We start from the raw sequence: 21,754 nt of genomic DNA on the forward strand, positions 1-21,754 counted from the left end.
ATGAATGAGTGTGGTAAAGTCAGGCCTGCAGCCAATTTACCAGAGGTGCTGTCTGTCTGTTACTGAGGCCAATTGCTTAGGAATGTAATTGTATCATTCTTGTTACCCAAATTGATATCCCCTGATGGACCACAGCTAAATGAGTTTTTATTTTTGCAGAATTTCTGGGCTGTTGCACGATAAGGCATTGTGGTCAACAGCATGCTGTTAGCGGTTTGAAACAAATAAGTTTTTCTTCATATTTGAAACAGTGATGTGTATTAAGCAATGCTTTCCTGTGCTTATGAGCTAGCAGATGGTGTCCTTTAAGGCTACACATGTGACAGTAGCCTGTTTGAATGAGTATCATACCTATTTGTCTAAGCTCCATCCAGCAGAAGAATCCTTCATAAAATAACATAAAAGTAAAGAAGGTGGAAAGGCAAGCAACCCTACGTATGTGCTTATCTTATACACCATGGCACATGCCCACATAGCAATTCAGAGCTGTTTTGGTAAAAGTGGCATCACTGAGAAATATGATGGAAGAGAACGATCTGTGCCATGTGGAGCAAGGAGGGCAGAGGTGGCTTAGAAAGCAGCCCTAGCTCTGCTTGGGTTCGTGGCAGTGCAGCACTTTTACAGGGGGTGGGTTGTGAATCTGCATTCCTAATGCTATTACTTATCCCCTGGGCCAGAAGGGCCAGATGTGTTGCATAGGCAACATATTTAATCTGTGATCATTCCTGATGGATCCCCTCCAGCCAGTCCAAAAGTTACATTACTGGGCTGCAGCCCACTTCACGTAGAAAGACAAGACCACCCAATCTGGTGCCTTTAGGGAAGGGAGAAGGTGAAATTCCTGTGATTACTATGATTAATAATTTCACTTTCTATGCAAGCAGCTCTATGGCCAAAATGCTTATATACTGGTGTCTAACCCAAGGCAGCAAAAGCCGCACTGTGGCATCTAAAAGCGTAACTGTATGAGCCCACAGGAGTTAACAGGCGTTGTTACTTTCAAACATTGCTATAACTCCTTTTCTTTTATTTAGTTATGCAAAGTCTAGCATGCTGCACTTGTAAATTTTGGCCTGAGCATGCTGACAAAATATGATCACCTCTGGGACTGAGGTGAAAGCAATTTACCACAGTATGGCCATATGGGAGGGGAAAACCTGTTAAAATCCTTCTATGGACAATTATGACAAATACATGTTAAAAGGCTTTGAGACTTTGCACAATGACGAGCCCATCTCTTCCTAGGAGAGGTAATGGGCTGAAACAAGTGTCAAAACTGAAGCCTCTTAATATGTTATATTACTGTCTTGAGAAGATCCAAGACGCAAGTTTGTGCACGCTTACCACCATCCTAACACAGGAACAGTCACTTCATTTGCTAAAAGTTTATAATCTGCAAAGGCAGACCTGGAAGAAAGGAAGTGTTCTTGCACTTTTATGGGCAAGGAAACTAAATCCAGCGCCTATAACAGTTTTGCTTCACTACCCGTTGAGACCAATGGCTGAGTGTCCACTGTCTTTGCTGGGCATGGGAGCAGGTAGCGAGTGACTCCTCCAAGTGTGCACAGAAAGAGGTGGTGGCAAGGCTGCGAACTGCATTCGCATCCAGTGGGCTCTGGCACAGTGCTGCAGTTGCTGACGCCTTCTCAGAGCCTCCTGTTGCTGCAGGAGAAGTTTATATTATGTGGAGGACGATAATGCCTCAAAACATCCGCACTGGAATAAATAAGCATCTTGAGATGCTTCAGACACAACTTGCTTTTCTACTACTTCTGTAATCAGTCTGGTAATTTTTGTTTGGCTTAGGAAAAATAGGAGTAAGTGTTAAATTCATGCTTAAAAGATTGCTTCTCTTCAGAGAAATTTGTTATCCTTTTTCTCATTTTCAACAAGGAAAACTCGCTTTTGCAGCAGAGATTTTGACATTAAATGTCTTGATAGAATAATAGGCATGAGATGGATTGCAATCTATTGCCTCAAGACTTTGCCAATCATAAACTAAAATCAGTTAATGCACTGAGTTAAATCTTGCTATATTATGCAGTGTGCTAGTAGTATTAAAAAAATCAATCCAGCAAATATATTGATTATATTATCTCCATAGCAACAAACAATAATGGGATAATGTTAGCTTAATAATTGTGCTTTGTGAAAACCTTTCAGAATAATTACTGCATTGTGGTCTTTTCACAATGTGGAATGCAATAACGCTTCTTCCTTGACTGCAGTCACCATCAGCACTGCGTCAAGAGATGCTGTTTTTGTGTGCATGCATATGTATTCATGGGTAATTTTGCTCCGGGTGAAACAATTTAGCAGACTATTTTGGGATCCATTTTTAAATGGTCAAGACCACAAATTGGCAATTGTTTTCTATGTGGTTTGTTTTCTCCCACCTCCTCTGACAACTGGCTACTGTAAAAAGAGGCCGTTAACATTCCTTCTCCCATGTCTTTCTTTACAAGGCACAAAGATTTTGGCATGTAACAAAGCTAAATGTCCAGCTACTGTGTTAGGGATTTGCAGGAGAGAGGAACTCTGCTCTAATGACAGTGCTTCAAAGCTGTCCCTTTAATTGAATTTCATCTATCATCCGCTAGAAATGACCTGTTCCATGGAAGCTGAGATATTTGTTTGTATTTTGGAGGACCTGATTCTCTTGTGCATCCTTCATTGTCATATAAATAACCTGAGGTTGTTATGAATAAATATATATATTTTTTCTTATATATGTGTATAATAATTTTTATCTTGAATTTTAGCAGGAGAGTCAGAGGAATAGATATATACTCTCTTCATCCGGGTCTTGCTTTTAGTTTTACTTCTAGATCAACCCTGTAATTTTGATCTTGAATTAAAAAGAGGTGTTGACCCAAATCTGTGATGGAGAGGCCAGGTTTTGAGAGTGGTCAAAAAAACCCAGTTTAATCCCTGAAGTTTAAGCAGTCCCTAAACTGTCCTGTTTCTGTGAAAGCCCTCAAGGACCTGGGAGTGGGTTAGGAGTCCATTCACCTTCTGGTCATGACACTATTTCCTGATATACTTGTTGTGCCAGGGCTGGGTTTAGAGATCAGCCAGCAGAGAGGAGGCTGCTGCCAGATCTTGCTCCTGCAGCAGATTCTGGTGCCTGCACCAGAAAGATGCTTTCATAGGGTGCCCCCTACTATCCCCAGTAGTATGGTGGGATGCCCCTTTACTTCCCAGGGCATGAGTGGACACCATGTCCTCCATCCCTTTTCCTGTGGGACAAGCACTGATGTCAGACAGCTTAAACTTTTTTAGCACTGCTTCTTAACAGTGCATCATGTTATTTTGATTCTTACTTCTGGATAGAATTTGTCATTCAAATGGCCCACAATTTGATTTCTTACTGTTTACCAGACAGGGGTCCCCTTTTCTTTGAGAACCTCCAGGAGAAAGCCCCCACTTTGGCACTACTATTTACAATATGTGACCATCTTGGAGCCCGGAATGTGCAAACCCTCAACTCTGTAGGTGGTGGCACTTTGGTACTGTATACATAAGAAACACTGTAGAGTGCAAGCAACTGACAGTTTTCCATTTGATGTCTTCATAAGGTGCTTGATTGTGCTGTTGTCCCCTGCCGTTTTCCTCCACAGTCCCTCCAGGCTGTTGCTTTACAGGGGGGGCAGTGTGATGGAAGAGTTGTTTTCTGTCCCAGGCAGTGGTTACTTTCTGCCAGCTGCCCAATCCCCTAGGAATGTGGTTAATTCACAGGGAGAGGGAGGAGCAATGGTTGCTCTCGACTTTGTGCCTTGTGCCAAAGCATCTAGTTCTGTATGGATGTTGTACTGAATGTGGGTGCCAAGCCCTTCTCTCCCTTTCTGGGTGCAGATGCAGTTATGAAGGGGCAGCTAAATTCATTGGTTCCTCTGGAAAATAGCTGGTATTTGCAGGTGTGTAGCATTCATTAAAAAAAAAAAAAGCAGCCCAGATGGATCCACACGGTGCTTTTTGTGGTGCTGCTGCAGAATCCAGCCCTGAGTGATGGTCTCGAAACAGAAATGAATGGGTGATATGAGCCAATTCAATCCCCACCTCCAAAACCAAGCTCTTCTGTCTATGAAATTATCATGGTTGAAGCAGTGACTATGCTTCTGCTTGGCACCCCCTGTGCTCGCCCTAGGTGCTGGCTGGTGGCCTTGCTGATCCCTAGAGCTGTCCCAGATTCTCATTCCGCTGAAACCTCCTGTTTAGTTTCCTTGTGCTATCTCAGCTTCTACTGCTCTCCACAATCCTATCTCCAGCCCATGCAGGGGTGGCACTGCATGTTTCTGTCTGTCTCTTCCTAATCCCTTGTTCCAGAGAGGCCTGATATGGCTTTCTAGTGTGTCTGTTTCCCATGCTTGGATCCTACCAGCTACTACATGGGTGGCTTGGATCTTAAACAGTGTTTGTCTTCAGGACAGAACATGAAGAGTAACTTGCCTTATGAAGACAAGGAGATTTTGTTGGAATAATTACTTTAAGATAGGTGAAGAGTTGACTGCCTGGTATGATATGGCTGTTGGGGCTGCAGCTTGTATTATTCCCGAAGGGATTAAACTATTCTGTTCTGCACAGGATCTTACAACACATCTCTGTCCCTAGTGGTTTAGGGTAAGTCCGTCCTACCTGGTAGACTGTTGGTGTGGGAGCAGGATGAAGCATGCCAAACGTTTGTTCACATGGACAGGGTGAAGATGCTTGTAGCTTAGCAGCCATGTGCCCCCTCGTGCCCTGTGGAATGTATGGGTTCACCTCAAGGCTTGTGTGTGTCAAGCTGACTTGTCTGCCCTTAACCTTGTGGCTTTTACAGAGGTGCCATGTGACAGATGGTAGTAAAAAAGGACCTGTCATGCCTATGCCTGGCTTGTCCATGCTACAGATAGCAGCATGCTCTGTTTTGCATCAGATGCCAGTACAATCTATAGGGACATTTTTCTCCTTTCATGCTTGAGAGCCTGCATCCATACAAGGTGGGAATTAGGCAAGAGGAAGCTGGGCTTGTCCAGCTGTGTTAAAATACAGAAATAGTCCTAGTATCCTTCAGTAATGCATTAAGTGGCATGATTAATGTCTGTCACGTGTAATGCTCTTTCCATGTCTCTTCCCTTGATGGAGTACTCTGTGTGCAGCATAGTGCTTTGATTTGTGCACTGTTTTGTGTCTTAGTGTCATCACAATAAAAGATCAAAATTTGTGAGCTGAACACAGATGAAGTTTGTGATAATCTTGAGTTCTTTCAGATGTATGTTTCATAGTTTCAAACTTGATGATCACAGATAATTAAGTAGCATTGATTTCATAATCGGTTCGTAAACAATGGTAGAGAACCCTAGCACTATAGATGGGAAATGTCTCTGAGGAGACCAAGATACTATCACCCCCTGAATGAGTAATGTTGCTTCCTAAAGCTGAGGTGTTCTTGAAACCCACCTGTCTAAATAATACCCGCTTAGGCACTAGTGAGTTAGACCAATATGAGATAACCCAGAGTTTGCATCAGAAAAGAAAGCTTAAACGCTGTCATCCTAATTCTGTATGTGAAGATGCAAGATGTGCACATGGACATGTAATTTTTCCAGTACTTATTTCAAAGTGTGTTTGCACGCTATAGCACCCAAGAGAGACTATTGCACAATGGGATTCATTAATAACTTTTATCCTTAAAAATGACATTTTCATAATCTGAAGGAATCTGCTGTTGATGGATCTGAGAAGGAGGGGGACACTCTTCAGAAGTGGAGAAACTCCTTGGAGAAAAAGAGTCCCTGTCTCCCTTTCTTGGGAAAGAAGTCAACTTTCATTTCTCCAAATGCCAATTTGTTGCCCCGTAAAACAGTGCTGTGTTGTCAGAGTACTCCCGAAATGTTTGTTTTCCTTAGATTTAGCTAGCATGTCTGTCTGTCCTACAAGAAGTTGTTTCCATTTCTTTAAATTATGCAATTACTACTTTGCTTCCCTTAAGGGAGGCCAGCAAAGGAAACTAATAAAATTCATTCTCCATTAGTAAGACGTGCTGAATGCTTACGCTAATCCATCTGAGAGACATTGAGCACATAGTGAAAATACACATTGCAATGGTCTTCTATTGCACAATGAATTCCCTCCTATAGAGAGCACTGTAATTCTCTGTTTTCCTGTTGTAATTTGAGGGTGTAGTAATACTAAGAAATGCACAAAGATGGTTAGCGATCCAGTGGAATTACATACAAGAAGAGATTGTGTAGGAGAGAATTACAGTCAGTTTGGAAAGAAGACAACTTAGAAGAGATTTAGTGGAAATTACATACTCTAGTAAAAAAAAAAAAAAAGCCATCATTCCTTTCTCTTTTTTCTTAGTTTCTTGACTTATTATAAATATATGTTTATCACAGGATCAGAAATTGCAGTGAGTCTGTAAGACCTCATATGGAGCCTTTCATGAACACGCATTGCACAAATTGTATTTCTCTTTGTACATGTCTTCATAATGACATGTTTTCTGTTTTTGATAAAGGTTCCTAGAAGCCTGAATAGGTGTCTTCTGTGACATTTACTATTAAGTAAAATAAGGGCCTAGCAGGTTTAAGTGTTATCTAGACAATAGTCCTAATAAAAATAGTAAGATTGCAATTATAGCTCTGCAGCAGATATAAACAAGGCCTAAGCTAATGGCAGGCGACTTCCAAATAGATAAAAAGAAATATCACTTTAGCCAGTGTAATCAGTCCGGAGAATTCATCATTGCAAGAATCAGGGAGTCAAATACAGCAGCTGAAATAATTTGACAGTCTGGATAATTTTGTGACTAATTACATTTGTAGCTATGCATATTATGATAAAAGTAATTGAATCTTAAGCCAACTGTTGGGTGAGGAAGAAACCTCCCTCTATTTAAAGTATTTTAGAGTTAACTGTGTATGTAGGGTTGTTTTCCTCTTGCCTTTCTCCAAGGCCTCAGGCATGTAATACATCTGAAAACTCAGAAATAGATCGAATTTGTTGATATTCCTATCTCATATACTGTCTGTGTTTCTGTAGCAGAGAAGGAGTGGTTGTGTAAGATACCAAGAAGGAGGACTGAGAAACCTGCAACTTGTCTCTGGCTCTACCATTGACTTCTTGTGTGGCATTTGGCAAATTGCTTAATCTTGCGTACTTTCAACTCCCCACCTGTGACAGATGGGCACTTACCATCCCAGAGATGTTGTGGAAATGAAGTTTGTAAAGGGAAATGAGATTGAAAAGAGAAAGACAAAAAAAAGCGCAAGAATCTCATTGCAGTATGCCAAATTAATGTATGAGGCCTTATCTATGTGGGAATGCTTTGGAAAGTTAAGGTGAATCAACTAGATGTGTGAATGCAGCGTGCATGTAACAGCGTACAGTAAATCTTTTCCACGAGAAGAGTCTCTCTCATTCTGGAAGTGGCTGTGTATCACCTTGAGGGGCTGGCATAGATGGGCTGGGTTATTCATCCTACACTCCATTTTTAATAAGTATCCACATCTTATCTCCTGTGCTTCAAAACCCTCCTTGAGGTTCTTGCCTTCACTATTCTGACTGGGAGGCTGTTCAGAAATCTTACTACTTTGATAGTCAATAACTTTCATCTAATTTCTAGCAACATTTATCCATGGCCAGTTTATACTTATTTGATATTTTAGTAATGTAGGCCTTTATATTAAATAGATATTTTTCCCTCCCTGATGATTACTCCCAGTACATTTATAGACAGCAAGCATGTCTCCTCCCTTTGGTCTGCTAAAATGAACCTTTGGTTTGCTAAAATGAACTCTCCTAATTACTACTTGTAAGACAGGCCTTCTGTTCCCTGAGGATCCTTGTAACCCTTTTCTCCACTCATTCCATTTTTAATTAATTCCTTTTGAATGTGGCTCATCAGATTTCTATGCAGCATTCCAGAGAAAGTATATCCCAGACATTCTACATTTGTAGTTTCCATCATACCTGTTGTTCATCATTATCCCGTGGTTGATGTTTCCATCCAGGTTTTTCTCTTCTCTGTTATTTTCAAACAATAATCTACTACTGCAAAAATTCTTGGAGTTAACATAGTCCCTCTAAGGGCATGAAGCTTTGCTTCTAAAGACTCTCCTCTGTTACAGTTGTTCAGGTTCTTTAGGTCATCCAGTTCTTCTGATATGACAATCTCAATCTGTTTGCCTGCTGAGGAAAGAATCTGTCTTTCAACCCAGAACCGTGAATGTACTTCATTAAAGTCTGTCTGCTTTTTGTGCCAAAGTCAGTCCTCAAAACACTGAATGAGATTTGTCCCAAGACTGACCCTTAAGAAATCTATGGGTTTCCTCCTCTCATGCCTGTATTTTTTCTTTCAACTCAGTCCGTACTCATTTGCCTACAGCTTGCATGTTTACTGTCTCTCAATTTTTATCCTGATCTTCATCCTTCTGGGTGTGATGACTGTTCACCTGCCACCAGACCCGAATGTGTTACTGAAGTCTGTGTACATCTTCCGCTGTTCCCTCACCTAGTGAATGTGTTACCTTACCAAAGAAAGATAACATGTAGTGTATCCCATTTCACATTCCTCTGACCCTCTTTCCTTTAGGTATTTGCTGTGAAGCAGGGTGCCAGGTTGTTACTGGTGGGCCAGAAGTGGTGCCTGAGGGACTGTTAACTGGCTGCAGCTGCTCCATCCAGCCATGCCACTTATGCAGTGCTGGTGCTTATGACTCAAATGTTAAAAACATATGGCGGGGTTTGTGAGAAAATCTGAGAACTGTGTGTGTTCCATGCACTGGGAAATCTTGCGTGCTATTGAGGTCAGGCTCGCAATTGTGTATTTACTTGCTTGGCTTCCCCTCCCTCCCACTGACTCCTCAGTTACCAGCCTATTAGAATCAGCCATTAACCTGGTTAATGGGGAGAGACAGCAAATACCAGAAAGGATGATGTGCTTTTCTTAATTCCCTTTTGAAAACCTGACTGTTTTAAACTGTAAATGTCTCAAGAAAAGGCTGAAAAGGATCCAAAACATGTCTTGCTTTTGTAATGCAGGCACACCCAGGCAGAGGAGAATGAGGTAAGGCTGTTCTCCCTAGGACTTCACTGTCAAGTGATCTTTGGGGGTGAAAGGGTAGTGCCCTGCCAAAACTGCCCAGGTGGCTTCAAGCTGGCTGCATGGAGGCTTTTGCGTGGTGAATCAGCATGACCGAATCATATTGTGCCATCCAATCCTTTTGGGTGATGTGATCCATTGACGTGGTATCTCGATGCAATCTGATCCATCCATCTGACCTGATCGCAGAAGCCTCTGCCTTTGTTGACTAGGGCAGGTGATGGACAGCAGAAGGAGAAGAGGGAGATGAAAGACATGGGGTAAGGGCAGAGAGGAAGGGAGAGATCATGCAGGAGGGGAAATAACCACCTTTCAGGGAAAGACTGGCGCGGTTTCTCCAAACAGTGATATGACAACTCCTTGTTCCAGACAGCAAGGGCTAATACAGCACACAGAAATAAACCTGCCCACTTAGTTTTCATTAAAGATCTGAAAAGGTAGAAGGAAAAAATTTACAATTTGTTTGGTATTTAGTTCAGGTAATTTTTTTTTAATTGTGTAATGAGAACACATTGTCCAAATTTTCATATGCAGATTCAATTAGTGCTCAGTTAATTAGCCTTTACAGATGAGGATTAACTTAATTACATAACACTAACCTCTCTTAATAACTATTAAGGGTAGGAAGGCTGCTTTTAATAAATTTGGAAGGGCTATATGTGTTTTTTAAAATCTGAAATGGCATACACATAAATTAAACCAAATTACACACAGAGGACAGCCATTAAGGGAAACGATCAAAGGAAACAAACTATGTACATGGCTCGGAATCAGGCTGGTTAGAAGTTCATGCTGTTTTCCTCCTCTTGTCTGCTGGCATCCTAGTGTTTTCACTAGGATCATTACTGGAGATGATGTACAGTCTGGGGTTATTCCTTCAAAGTGGGCTGCAGTCTGATACAAGGTTGCTTTAATTACATATTAGCTTGTATTTAAAAAAATATCAATTTAGGTACTAAGTTATTAAGTAATTGTTTTTCTCCAGGTGGTCTAAGGAAAAAAAGACATGTGAAGCCCATTGAATACTAAAAATCTGATCCACAAATGTCATTCATTGTCATTATGTACCAGAAATAACTGTATAGATCTTTGTCTCTTGGTATGAGTTATGCACTCAAATAATGATGCTGTGGTTATTAATACCACAGTGAAACAGAACATCATGTCTGACTACAGGGTGGTGAGGGTGGAGCTTATATGGGACTAGTGATGGCATGTGGTGTCTTTGGCTTTTGAGTCACAAGTTTGAATCCAGGCTATCTTGGAAAGTGACTGACATCAGGTAATATGTGATGCTTTTCAGAAAGGTGCAACAAAAGAAGCCTTTTTCCCTTGGCTATTCTTTCATGGGTAACATTTCCCACTTGCATTTGATTTGATGGGCACACCACATCCATCTCCACACAGCTCAGTAGCTTTTGTGACATTCAGTGCACTACAAAATTCAAGGGCTACCCTCATTGCATTCTGGAAGTCACTTTCTTGGAGTCCAAATTTTGAGTTACTGTCAGAAGCACGCATCTGCTGGATCCCAGCTTTGTGGCCCTCTTCAGACCATTTTATCTAGTGACCCTTAAGTACTATAGCTAAGTTCATAAACCACATGATTTGTTTTCTAGCTGCAGCAAGCTGAAATGTTACAAAGCATCCTCTGTGCAGTCTGGGTTACTTTAAGCTTGAGCTTAAGCTTAAAGTCACTTAGGTCGCCATTTACAGCCACAAGATCTGTAGGTATTGAGCAACTACTAAGAACAGGTTGGATATGCCTCATGTTAGACACCCCAAAAATTGAAATTCACGGTACTACTGCCTCTTTCTGAAAACTTTGGCTTAGTGCCTACACCCATTTTCAGCAAGGAGGGAAGATGACATTGCTGCAGATTTTTTCCTTGCTGTGAGGAACTAGCAAGGTGAATATGCAACAAGGAGGAAATTGCTGAAGGATCCGTCTTGGAGTGGCAGAATCTACTGAAAAAAGGAAAGGGTATACTTGAGCCAACAGAGTCCTTTCTGAAGCCCTTTCATGTATGTGCTGCTCAAGCTGAAGCCTCCAACGTTCAATATCTCAAGATAGATGGTTGGCAATGACCAGACTTTGCTCTGGCTGATGCAGACCCAGATCTTGTTCCCTTCCACAGGGGTTGCACCTGTATCCCTGGGAGCAGGATTTAGCCTTGCGTGGAGTTTGGCCCACAGATGCAGCTGATGATACATGCTCAGAGGAAGGGGAGAATGCACATTCCCTGTAGGGAGGCAACTGCCAGCCATGTAAACAAAGAAGCCTTCTGGGTGTGCAGCAGTCAGCCCACTTGAGCTGCTGTTTCCATGGTATACCAGATGCTGTAAAATATGCTTTCTTCAGGGAAAGAAGCTTTTCCTACTCCTGCATTATCTTGTTTGATAATGGGCTGTCATCAGGCTGGTACCTCTCTGTAGGGGCCACACACAGCAAGTACCCCCTGCCCCAACCCTTTTCTCAGTTGTTGTTGATGACAATTCATATTCTGCTGCTTCCAAACAAAGAAAAAGCTAAGTGATTTTTCTGACTTGGAACAGCATTACTGACTATGCTTTTATACTTCATTGTTACGAGTGACTGTTTAATGTGCTGCAGTTCCTCCTGATGCACATGGTGTCATCTCATAATACTGTGCATTGTTTTGCTTTTCAGTTTCCTTCTGTTTTCCTAAAAAATCAGAATACTTATGTTTCCATTTTTCCCTGATTTTCCCTTCCTAACCCCTACATTGCTTCATTATAGCTCCTGTCTTATGGCTGTTTAAGCCACTGGGTATACGTCAGCAGGCACCATTTCTAAGTTCACTTCCTTTCCTTGTGTTTACCCACTGGGTGATCTAGGGTCAAAGAGAAGTCTCTGCCTACATTTTCTTGTAAAACAGTTGCTGTTGGTGGGCAGCTGCTTAGTTGTCTTGTAGGTCCTAAGAACAACTGCAATTATGAACCTGGACAAACCTGCGATAATGAGCCTTGGAGCAGATCGACCTCAGCTAGTGTGAATAAGTTACCAAAAGCACTTATGAGGCTTGCTGTGCTTCGAACATGACTCATAGGAGGAGGAGGATGTTTTCGAGATACTGTCTACTGGGAGCCATGTTCAGGGATGATGTTGCAAAACTGGCAGAGCTATGCGGACATGGCATATCCCCCCACAGCGTACTGAGACCATCACAGGTACATTGGCCTTCCACAGGGCTATTGAGAAGAAACACAAGTGACTTCATACAACCCCAGCTTCCTCTTGTTGAAAGGTGTGCCTTGGCTTGAAAGGGATGCACACACACACATGCCCTCTGCCTTGCCCATGCTCTGGCCACAGCAGCCTCGTGGGGCTCTGCGTGTGCTGGTTGCTTGTCTTTCCCAGGCAGCCCAACGAGACCTGCTCATGAGTGCTCACCATGCCCGTGAAGGGGGTGAGGATAGCAGTGGGTCCAGGGGGTGGATGGCGGAGACAGGCAGTGGTGTGTATGTGATGGTGCAGGATGCTTTCACACAATCTCTCCCAGATACTTTTCAATTCCTTCTCTCCCCCCATCCTGCAGGCTTGTACTTCTCACTTTGGGGAAGAAAAACTAAGCATGGTTAATTTTAAGCCAGTGCTATCATTTAGGAGACCTGGAGGTGGAAAACCAGTTATTGGTTAACAGGCCTGATTTGAAATGTGTTCTGCCTGACCCCTCTACTGTAGTGAGCCAGGAGTCGCGCTTCTAAGAAGCCAGCTTTCTGGAAGGCTTTTTCACTGAATCATTTAAAGCCTAGGCTTCTTGTAAATGTTAATATCCTGCTGGCTCGCTGGAATGCAGCTGGTGAATACAGCAAGAGCAATACCTATGTGCGTGCTCACAATCCAAAGCAAAATTTAGCAGGCAAGGTTCAGGCTGTAGTTTGGGATGAAGGCTCAGGCTAGGAGGAAAGTGGGAGAGAGGGCAGACCTGATTCAGCATCGTCTGACAAGACTGGAAGTCCTTCTGCCCCATGCAACTGATACTGTTGTGGTACATGGGGTGCAAAGCACTGGTGTGTGATGCTGCCCAGTAACCTTGAGCAGTGCCCTGTGTCGCGGTGATGCCTCAGCGTGGTGTAAATCTGTCGACTGTCTTTAAGCAGGTTGGAGTCACTCTCCCAGGCAAAGCGGTCAGAGTGAACCGAAAAGCTGAGCCTGCTTGACACAGCCTTAGATGGCCTCCTGGAGAATAGCGCTGGGGGGAATTTGGCCCCAGGATTTCCCCTTGCATCAGCAGGGGAAGGCAGTAGGCAACCTTTGTAATGCTGAAATCATAGCAATTGCAGGCTGAAATCCTGCAACTGCTGAAGTATCGCTATAGCAAAATGCAGGTCGGTGTGAATGTGTGTGTACCTTTTCCCCTCCCTCAGTGTCTGCAGATAAAAGCCTTTTTGAGTTAGCTGTATGTATTTGTGGTATCTCAAAGGCTTTGTCCACCTTAGTTTCTGTGTGCTAATGGATGGGGCTTTTCTGCTTATCTTAGTAGTAAAGTATTTTTCAGGTGAGAATATATATATTTTTTCAGGCAATCATCTAAACCACCTCTTTCATAATTTTATATTTAGGGCGTTTTCTTACACACCATCCAGTGCTTTAGCTTTTTGTAGGTTAAGGAAGACCTAAAGTTCAGCCCTTAACCTGGAGACATATTGTCCTGTAGAATAAACACATTGCAAGTCTATGATTAAAAAAAAAGCACAACTCTATTAAGAAGAAAAAACAACTGAAGGGCTCTATAAGAGCAGAACTGTAGGTGGTGGCAAGTGCATTGCTAATTTGGGTGATAAATTAGCACCCAAGGGTGATAAGTAGGATAACTACTTTTGATTACCAGATTTTCTTTTGCCTAGCGTAGTAAAATGCTCCCAAAGCATACACACATTACCTGGTGTTGTTTATTTATGTCTGCAGTTAATGTATTTACAATAGTTCATATTGTTCTAGCTAATATTATTCAGTATGTCATAAAAAATAAGAAAGATTCAATAAGAGGCGTAAGTATTCTACTTTGTTAGTGAATTTTCTCTGAAAAATGAAGATAGATCACAATAGTCTTTCTTGAATTAATATAAATGCAGATTAATGCAGTCAAATGTGTTATTTTTCCATAGACAAGTTACAAATACGACGCAGTATGATTCCCTAATATCGCAGTTTTGTTAAAACAGATTTTTTCATATTCACTTTTGGGGATACATTTTGCACACCTTCTTTCAAATTAATCAATTTGAATTCATTTAGGACACTAACAATTTAGTATAGTGGCAGGTATATTTTGATAAATGGATACCAATTTTCATCAATTATGAAAATGAAACAGGAAAAATTCTAAAAGTTTGTTAAAATAAATCTGCTTACTGTTCTGAAGGGTGTCCCAGGTGACTGCCTCGTGCTAAACTCCAACTTTGCAAGTTTCGTTTTTTTTTCAATAATGCAACTAAAACCAAACCAAGACAACCTTTCCACATTCCCTGTGTTTCTCTTGTGTTTAGTAAGTCATATACTTACTCTGTTATTAATTTCTCTGTCAGTTTTTCCATCCACACACATATCAGAAAAAAATTATGAGTCAGGACCCCATAATGAAATTAGTTTAAAAAAATATAATCATGAAATGGTAACATATTTTGGAGTGCAAAACCCTGACAAAAACATACTTCATGTCTCTCCAGGTCTTTTCGGGGGTTGGGATTTTTTTTTAGTCATCATTTCTAGGCTCTACTGTCAAAGATAGACAATGAGAGAAAGGTGAGGTTATGAGTCAATACTGTGGTTCTCCTAGTTGAAGCTCAAAGCTTTGGTGTGTGTGTTAGCAACTCTGTATAACAGAGTTTCTGTTAAGTACTGTTCTAAAATACTTTGTTATTTTTCTTTTATCCAGGGTTTTTGGGAAAACCACGCAAAACTCATAACAGAGTATGGACCTGTTTGTGGGTAAGCTTAGCAGTGCCATCAGCTTTCTTCTTTTCTGGCTCTTGCTGTTTGAGTTTGTTGGGTGGGAGAGGAGAAAATACCAAGATAAGGTCATCAAAACGCAGGGTCTGGTATTTCAGTCTGGGGGACAGAGGTAGAGGTTGTTTGATAATATGCAGAAGCTTATTTTATTTCAGCATTTGGTGTTGGACTTCATTCTTCTCTTTCTAATTTTAATTACGCACATAAAGTTTAGTCTTTTTCAGACCTGTACAAAGCTACCAGCCTTCAATATTCTCTTTTCATCTGCACATTCTTTATACTTATGGTGAACAGTGGAAATAATAATTTATCACCTTGAAAAAAACTCAGTTTATAAAATAGCATGAATTTGGTTCAGCTGTTGCTATCTATAATATTTATGCAAAATTCCTAAACTTAAAATACAATGAAGTGCAGATTAGAAATAAGGCATTCCTCTCTATAGCTCAGCTGTGCTATTTTAGCGGTTTATTAGGAGTAAAGAGGGTTTAAGCACTATATCCCTTCATACAAGCCCTTCCACATTTCTGTGAATGTCATTTCTGTTCCAAGAGCTACTTTCCAGTTGTCATCATTTAAAGTGGAAATGCGGTTATTTCATGGTAGCAGCTATTGTTGTGGTCAGTTGGTGTTTCTAGCATAACTATTATTTCAATATGTAAGTGTCAAGCAATATCCAGAAAGTACAGACAGTGTCAAATTTTTTTCCTGTGTTCTGAAAGGGGTTTAAAACACTTGTAAGAGAGCATATATGAACGTGTGTGTGCATATTTGATCATAAATAATATAAATATGCTTTGTATGCTCTTTCAGCAAAAAAGCTCTATCAGAAAGAAGTCAGGCTCAGCCATATGAAGCATTTGATGCTTCATTCACGGCCGCCTTGTGGCATTTATGCTCAGCCCTAAGGACAAAGTGCTGCAAGAAACGATGGAAATAATGAATTCCAAGGGTTAGGTACTTGTCTAAGAGGAAATAATACAGTGTCTTGGCTGGCCAGGAATGGAGAAAGATATTCATTAACACTGTGGCAATTTGTATGTTGTGTAACAAATGGAAAATGACTGAGGCTTATTATGTCCATGACCTTTGGTGTGATGCCCTTAAATGACAATAATGTAAGAACACTGGCATTCATTCCTCAGTGTATTTCCCTCCTTATTAATACCATGCCTATTTTTTTCTAAGCGGAATTAGAGACAAGTTGCTATTTAGTCATCTGTCTGCTCGCTCGGCCAGGCAGAGGCTATGTCATTGGAGAAAGAGATGTATAATTACAGTGTGTGAGCAGATAGATAGAAAGTTTCATTTTTCCAGTCTACCCAGAGCTGTTAGGGAATGAAACCTCTGTAAGACTTGCATGCGCTGCAAAGCTGGATGATGGTGGTAGTGGTCAGCCAGGACAGTTCTGCCTCTTTAGGATCCTGTAGGTAGGAGGAGTGAGCAGATTGAGCATAACTACGTTCCATTTACTGAATGCATAAAAAACTCTATTTGTGAGGATCTAGGAGGCTGGCAGAGAAAAAATGCTGCTTTTTGATATCTCCTAGGAAAACAAAGATGGACTCAAACATTGCTGTGCTTGAGGTAAGCTTTATTTGTCATTGAAGGAGGATGTTTAAAACTCTGGCTTGCGAGCTGCTGTTCAATAGGTGTGGTATGTGTCAGGGGGTATTTATCATGGTCCTGTCAACTAAAGAAATTCCTTCTCCTTCCCTACACATCTTCTGTGTGATTCTTTCTGTGGTTCTTTGAAATAGGCAATAAATGGTAGGTGTGTTTATGTGTATGGTCCCAGCAAAGTATTGGATCTGGCAGTTGGAAGATGTGGCATTTTGCTTTTTCCAGATTGAAAACTGCTTTCCAATAAGCATAAAGAGCAATGATCTTTATTTCTACAGTGGTGAAGTGAGTTGAATACAAATCTTTGGAACTGAAGCCTTTTTTTCTTTCTAAGGTCACTTGAATAGTCTGAATGATACCATCACAACTGTTTTCTTTTGTGTGTGAATTGGTTTCCTTGACAACAGGATGTCAAATCAACTTTTCAGCTTTAATCAAGTCAAAACAATATATCCCTTCCATTCCAAAAGGCCTCAAGTCGTAGAGAATTATTTCAAGTAAGGCTTTTGTAGGTCACAAAAGCATTTTTTTTTCTTAACTCCTATGTGCGAATCCAAAGGAGAGGTGATGGTATTACTCTTTTATAGAGAGAGACAATGCAAATAGTCTTCAGTTGTGAGGTGTGTGCTGTGAAGACTGTTTTCATACAGAGATGGCCCAGGATGGAGGCCTAGGCAGAAAAAAACAGCTCTGGTTTGGTGCAAAAGCAGGATTGGAGCATTTCTGTTCAACAGGGGAATCCAAACCACTGACGTGACTTTTGAAGAGATCCTGCCACAGAGTGTTAGTCTTTGGTTCAGCTATACTTTGGAGTACCTTCTATAAAAATACCTCCTCTAAAATATGTGTGCTGGTTCTCTATAACAAAAATAAAAAGTGAAGAATATCCTATTTGGAAAGCAGTGTACTGATACATGCTAAGATTCATCTTGAATGTTCTCCTTTTATGGTAGGAGATTGCAGGAAAGTAGTCCTGGTTTCTGTGGAAATTAGAGACTTATGTCACTTATTTTTTGGATGAACTTTGATGTTTTGATACATTTTCACCCCCACCATATCCAATTGTTCCATTTCAATTGTAGGTTATGGCTACTGATTGGTAAGAGCAGACAGAGAAACAAAGAGCTTCTGGGTTGAAGAGGAGAAATAAAGGGGGAGAGTATACTTTATGGAATCAGAAAAGCAACTGCTACAATGTGAGCAGAGCTGTGGAGGCAGTTAATTTTAATTTATATACACACTTCATATGTGTTTGACCACTGTACTGCAATTGCATCATTATGACTTTACAGCACTGTGAGCATGTATGGCTGGTTTGGAGTTGGAAAATAGTGCCAAAATAAGTAATATATTCTTGTCCCAACACACACTACCAGTGAAGGAACAGAAAATACGATACAGCCCCAAGCAGACAGGTGATTGCCTCTGGGATGAATGAACCTATTCTGCCTTCGACTGTAGCAATGCATTTGGATGTGGGGAAGAGTGTAAGAGTTCATAACATAGATCTCACTGCGTATAATCAAAGAGTAAGAACAGAAGATTAAAATTCAGTGCAATCTGTAGGGTGACACTTTTTCTTCACGTCATTTTGCATCTGAAACAGCTTGCAGCAGGTCAAACCCTGTTCTTACTCTTCCTTCACTTGAACTCTCAACTTCAACCTGCTCTGAGAAGTCTGAACAACTATGTAGTAGAGTAAGTGCTAAAGAGGGCAAGAGCCAAGTAAGGCAAGTCAAAGAGATGGGTCTAGGAGTAGCAAGAGGATGGTGTTTGGGTTAAAGCAGAAGATGATTGGGGTGTTTGAGCTCAGGGTTGTCAGGCTGTGAACTGGCAAAGGGAGGCAACAAGCTCAAAATCTGATTTTGTAATGGGGGGAGGAATTAATGAGAACGTTTCTAACAAGATCCAGTTGTAAACCATTCTCAATCCCTAATACAACCACCAGCGGAAAACTTCATCTACTGATGCTGAGCCTCTGCTGGGCTCCAGCAGAAGCATAACAGGATCAGCACAGTACCACAGAAACCGTGTCAAGGTGCAGGTACTCCCAAAGCACCTTGTGAAAACACAGATGTGAATGGAGCTCCATTTCCATAGAAAGAGTGTCTTGTTTTGTAGTGGGGTTACTTCAGCACGTTTTTAAGTAATACACAGAAAGTAACTTAAAATAGGAGAGGCGATTTTTCTTACAGTGTCTATGGGATTACTCAGTGTCTGATTTGTGGGTGGTGTTTGTTTTTTTTTTTTTTTTTTTCATTAAAGACGTCCTAATATTCCTTAAATGATTTCCTTATAAGTCATTACTGGAACCAAGATCAAGCCTGGTCTCTTAAATGATTGGGTGGTTTGAAGGATTAGGATAGATCATGGATCCAGTCACTAACTTGAAACGTGTCCAGGGGTGAGTTGTGATTGTAAGTTATGCTGGCAGATGACAGCTTTTCAGAAGTCTATGCAGCCCAAGTTGGTTCTGTTTTAGCGCTTGACTTCTCCTCGCCCAGAAAAATGTCGCTGCAGATGGCACTAGTTAGCATTTCTGCAGATGAGTCCATAATCAAGCAGTTGTGGACAAGAAACTGGCTTCGCTTGCTGCTGCTCCTGGCCTCTGTCTGCATCAGGGCTGAGGCGCACTGATTAGTCACTGTGGAAATTTGGGGCTTTTCCCTTTTTGGACAGAAAAGGGATATGCATTTCTGGGATTTGGGTATCTGGAATTTTTCTCAAAGCCTTACCTTTCCTTCTGCCCTCCTCAAACACCTCGAGGCAAACTTAAGGTGCATAGGGGCAGGATCTCCTGCAGGGAACAGCTGATGTCTTCATCATACACTTATTTTACTTGAAGAAATAGTGTCTTTATTGCCATTTTAATTTCACAAACTTTTTTTTAGCCTCACTGTTTCTAGCCTTATTCTGCTTTATGTGGAAAGAGTAATCCCAGGACAGGTATTCTCATCTTTGTCTCTGAAGGCTCCTGTAAAGAAATAATTTAGTTTTATGAAACAATTTTATCCTTTTGCACTGGGGGTCTAATGGACTTAACTACCTCTCCTGTGGTCCTTCCTTTATTTTGATATTTTAAACAATTTACTTTTCATATTTCAGCTAGAGAAAATCATACCTGGGCAAGCATAGGGGGAGGGAAGTAAAACAGTCTTCCTATTACTGATCTATAGCTCTTCATAATCCTGTTTCACATTTAACCTGATAAAGATTTTTGGTAGCCTCAGTTGCCTGGATTTTTGTTTTCTTAAAGAGCGATATACTTTTTTGGCCAGAGTTAAGTCTTTCATATTCCATCAGGATTTTTTTTTCCACTGTGTTTCTTCATTTATGTGTTGTGATAAGATCCTTTGACTCTGTAGGATTGTTGATCAGCCCCAGAATTGCTATTGTGAATTAGAGTTACCTCTTTTCCTTTAAATACCTGAAAACTGTGGATACAGTACAGCAGAACCATTAAACATGTGCCTAACTTTGAGCACATGAGTAATCCCATTAAAGTCAATGACATTACTCAACATGCTTCAAGTTAGGCAGAAGTTTATCTACCTTGCTGAATCAGGGCCATAAAAGAAACAATTGCATTTGTGACTGAAAAATATTTTTACTGCTGTTGGTACACATAAACACTTAGGTTTATTGTAGCTGAAAGAAGTTAATGGGGAGAAAAATATTTCTTCCCCCTCCCCACCCTCTCTTTTGACAGCACTTCTCATGTAGACAATTTTATTGCTCCTCTGTGTAATGTGCTAGCCATTCTCTCTGAAATGGAAAGGATTATCTCAAAACTTGACTGAACAATAGGAGAATCTTAACATTCTTGAATTAAACTTTCAGACCCCTTCTTTCTTTTTTTTTTTTTTTTTTTAATTAACACTTTCAGAATTTTTAATAGTAACATATTTTTAAAAAGTTGTCTTTTAAAAAAGAACCAAAACCCAACAATATTCCTGGCAGAAATGTAGTGTCATGGTACAACGCTACATCTCCATCTGAATCCCCACAGTTAACCTTAATTAGGTATTGGTTATAGTTGGTTCCAAATCAAGCTGCTGGAACAAGTCCTGTGAGTTACTTATGGGTATATCCTCACCAGTTTCTCCTCTTCTCTCTAGAGCTAATTGGTCTTAAAAGCATAGCCTTTTATGGGACTGATGCCTAAAGATTTACACAAAAGGTGGCTACCACAATGTTTTGAGAATTGGAGTCTAGTGTTATTGTTACGTTGTAATGATTTTTGTGGGCTGCCTGATCATTATGGAGTATTTTATGTTCTGGGTACGGAGACCTGTGGGATGCAGTTTATAGACAGAATTTATGGTAAATTAGTTGACTCGTTTAATTCTGGCATGTTTCAAGTGTACTTAGGTCTCTGGAACATTGCAACTGATGTTTAGTGTACTAGTAATGTTGAAGGTATTCATTAATGAGTTCTTCTTAGCCATGGACAGATGTTATGTGTGGACTACAACCTCCCATGAGAACCATGCAACTTGAGACTTGAGTTTGTCTACTCTGTGATGGCTGTTGATTTGTTACTGTAGCCTCTTGAGGTCCCGGTCAGGTCCAGGGACACTTGTGTTCTAGGTATTCAAAAACAGAGACTCATAAGGCCCACCGAAACTTCAGTCCCAGCCCTCAGTGCAGGCGAAGCCATTTGGATGGAAATGTTTGATGCAAGCGTTAAACTCTTCTGCGTGCAAAGCTCTCTGTCCCTTCTCTGAGACTCCAGATGTTGCCCTGGGGTGGCTGAGTTGCAGGCATGTGCTCACTGCTGCACTTTTTCCAAGTTTCTTTCCTCCATCCATGACTGCTCCATGACTCTACTGCAGCTGTTCAAGCCAACATAAGTCAAAGACCTGATGTAATCTTTTACACCTCTAGAAAGTGAGTGTGAAATCCAACCAAATGAGACAGACAGCATTTTATATGCTCTTGGCAAGGCAGCAAAGGACAGTGCCTGTCACCTCTGCCATGTTCCTGATGCTCATTTCTGTACTCAGGCATGGGCCAACTGCTGTGGTCGTAGCTTCAGCAAATTAGTATTTGTGTAGAGGGAAATC

The 21,754-nt window shown here is 41.0% G+C and overlaps 1 protein-coding gene across 5 annotated transcripts in view; it reads left to right on the plus strand.

Moving 5' to 3' along the window:
- The window catches only part of TBXAS1 (thromboxane A synthase 1), a 232,164-nt gene that overhangs the window by 64,292 nt on the left and 146,118 nt on the right, over positions 1–21,754 (plus strand). For 3 of the 5 annotated variants that reach the window (XM_074871842.1, XM_074871843.1, XM_074871841.1), the window contains exon 3: positions 14,992–15,044. The exons of the other annotated variants lie outside the window; for them this stretch is intronic. In XM_074871842.1, the coding sequence (XP_074727943.1) occupies positions 14,992–15,044 (53 nt within the window). The remainder of the gene's footprint in view (positions 1–14,991; positions 15,045–21,754) is intronic. 5 annotated transcript variants of the gene reach the window in all.

Source organism: Strix uralensis, chromosome 5, assembly GCF_047716275.1.
Source record: "Strix uralensis isolate ZFMK-TIS-50842 chromosome 5, bStrUra1, whole genome shotgun sequence".
NCBI lineage: Eukaryota > Metazoa > Chordata > Aves > Strigiformes > Strigidae > Strix > Strix uralensis.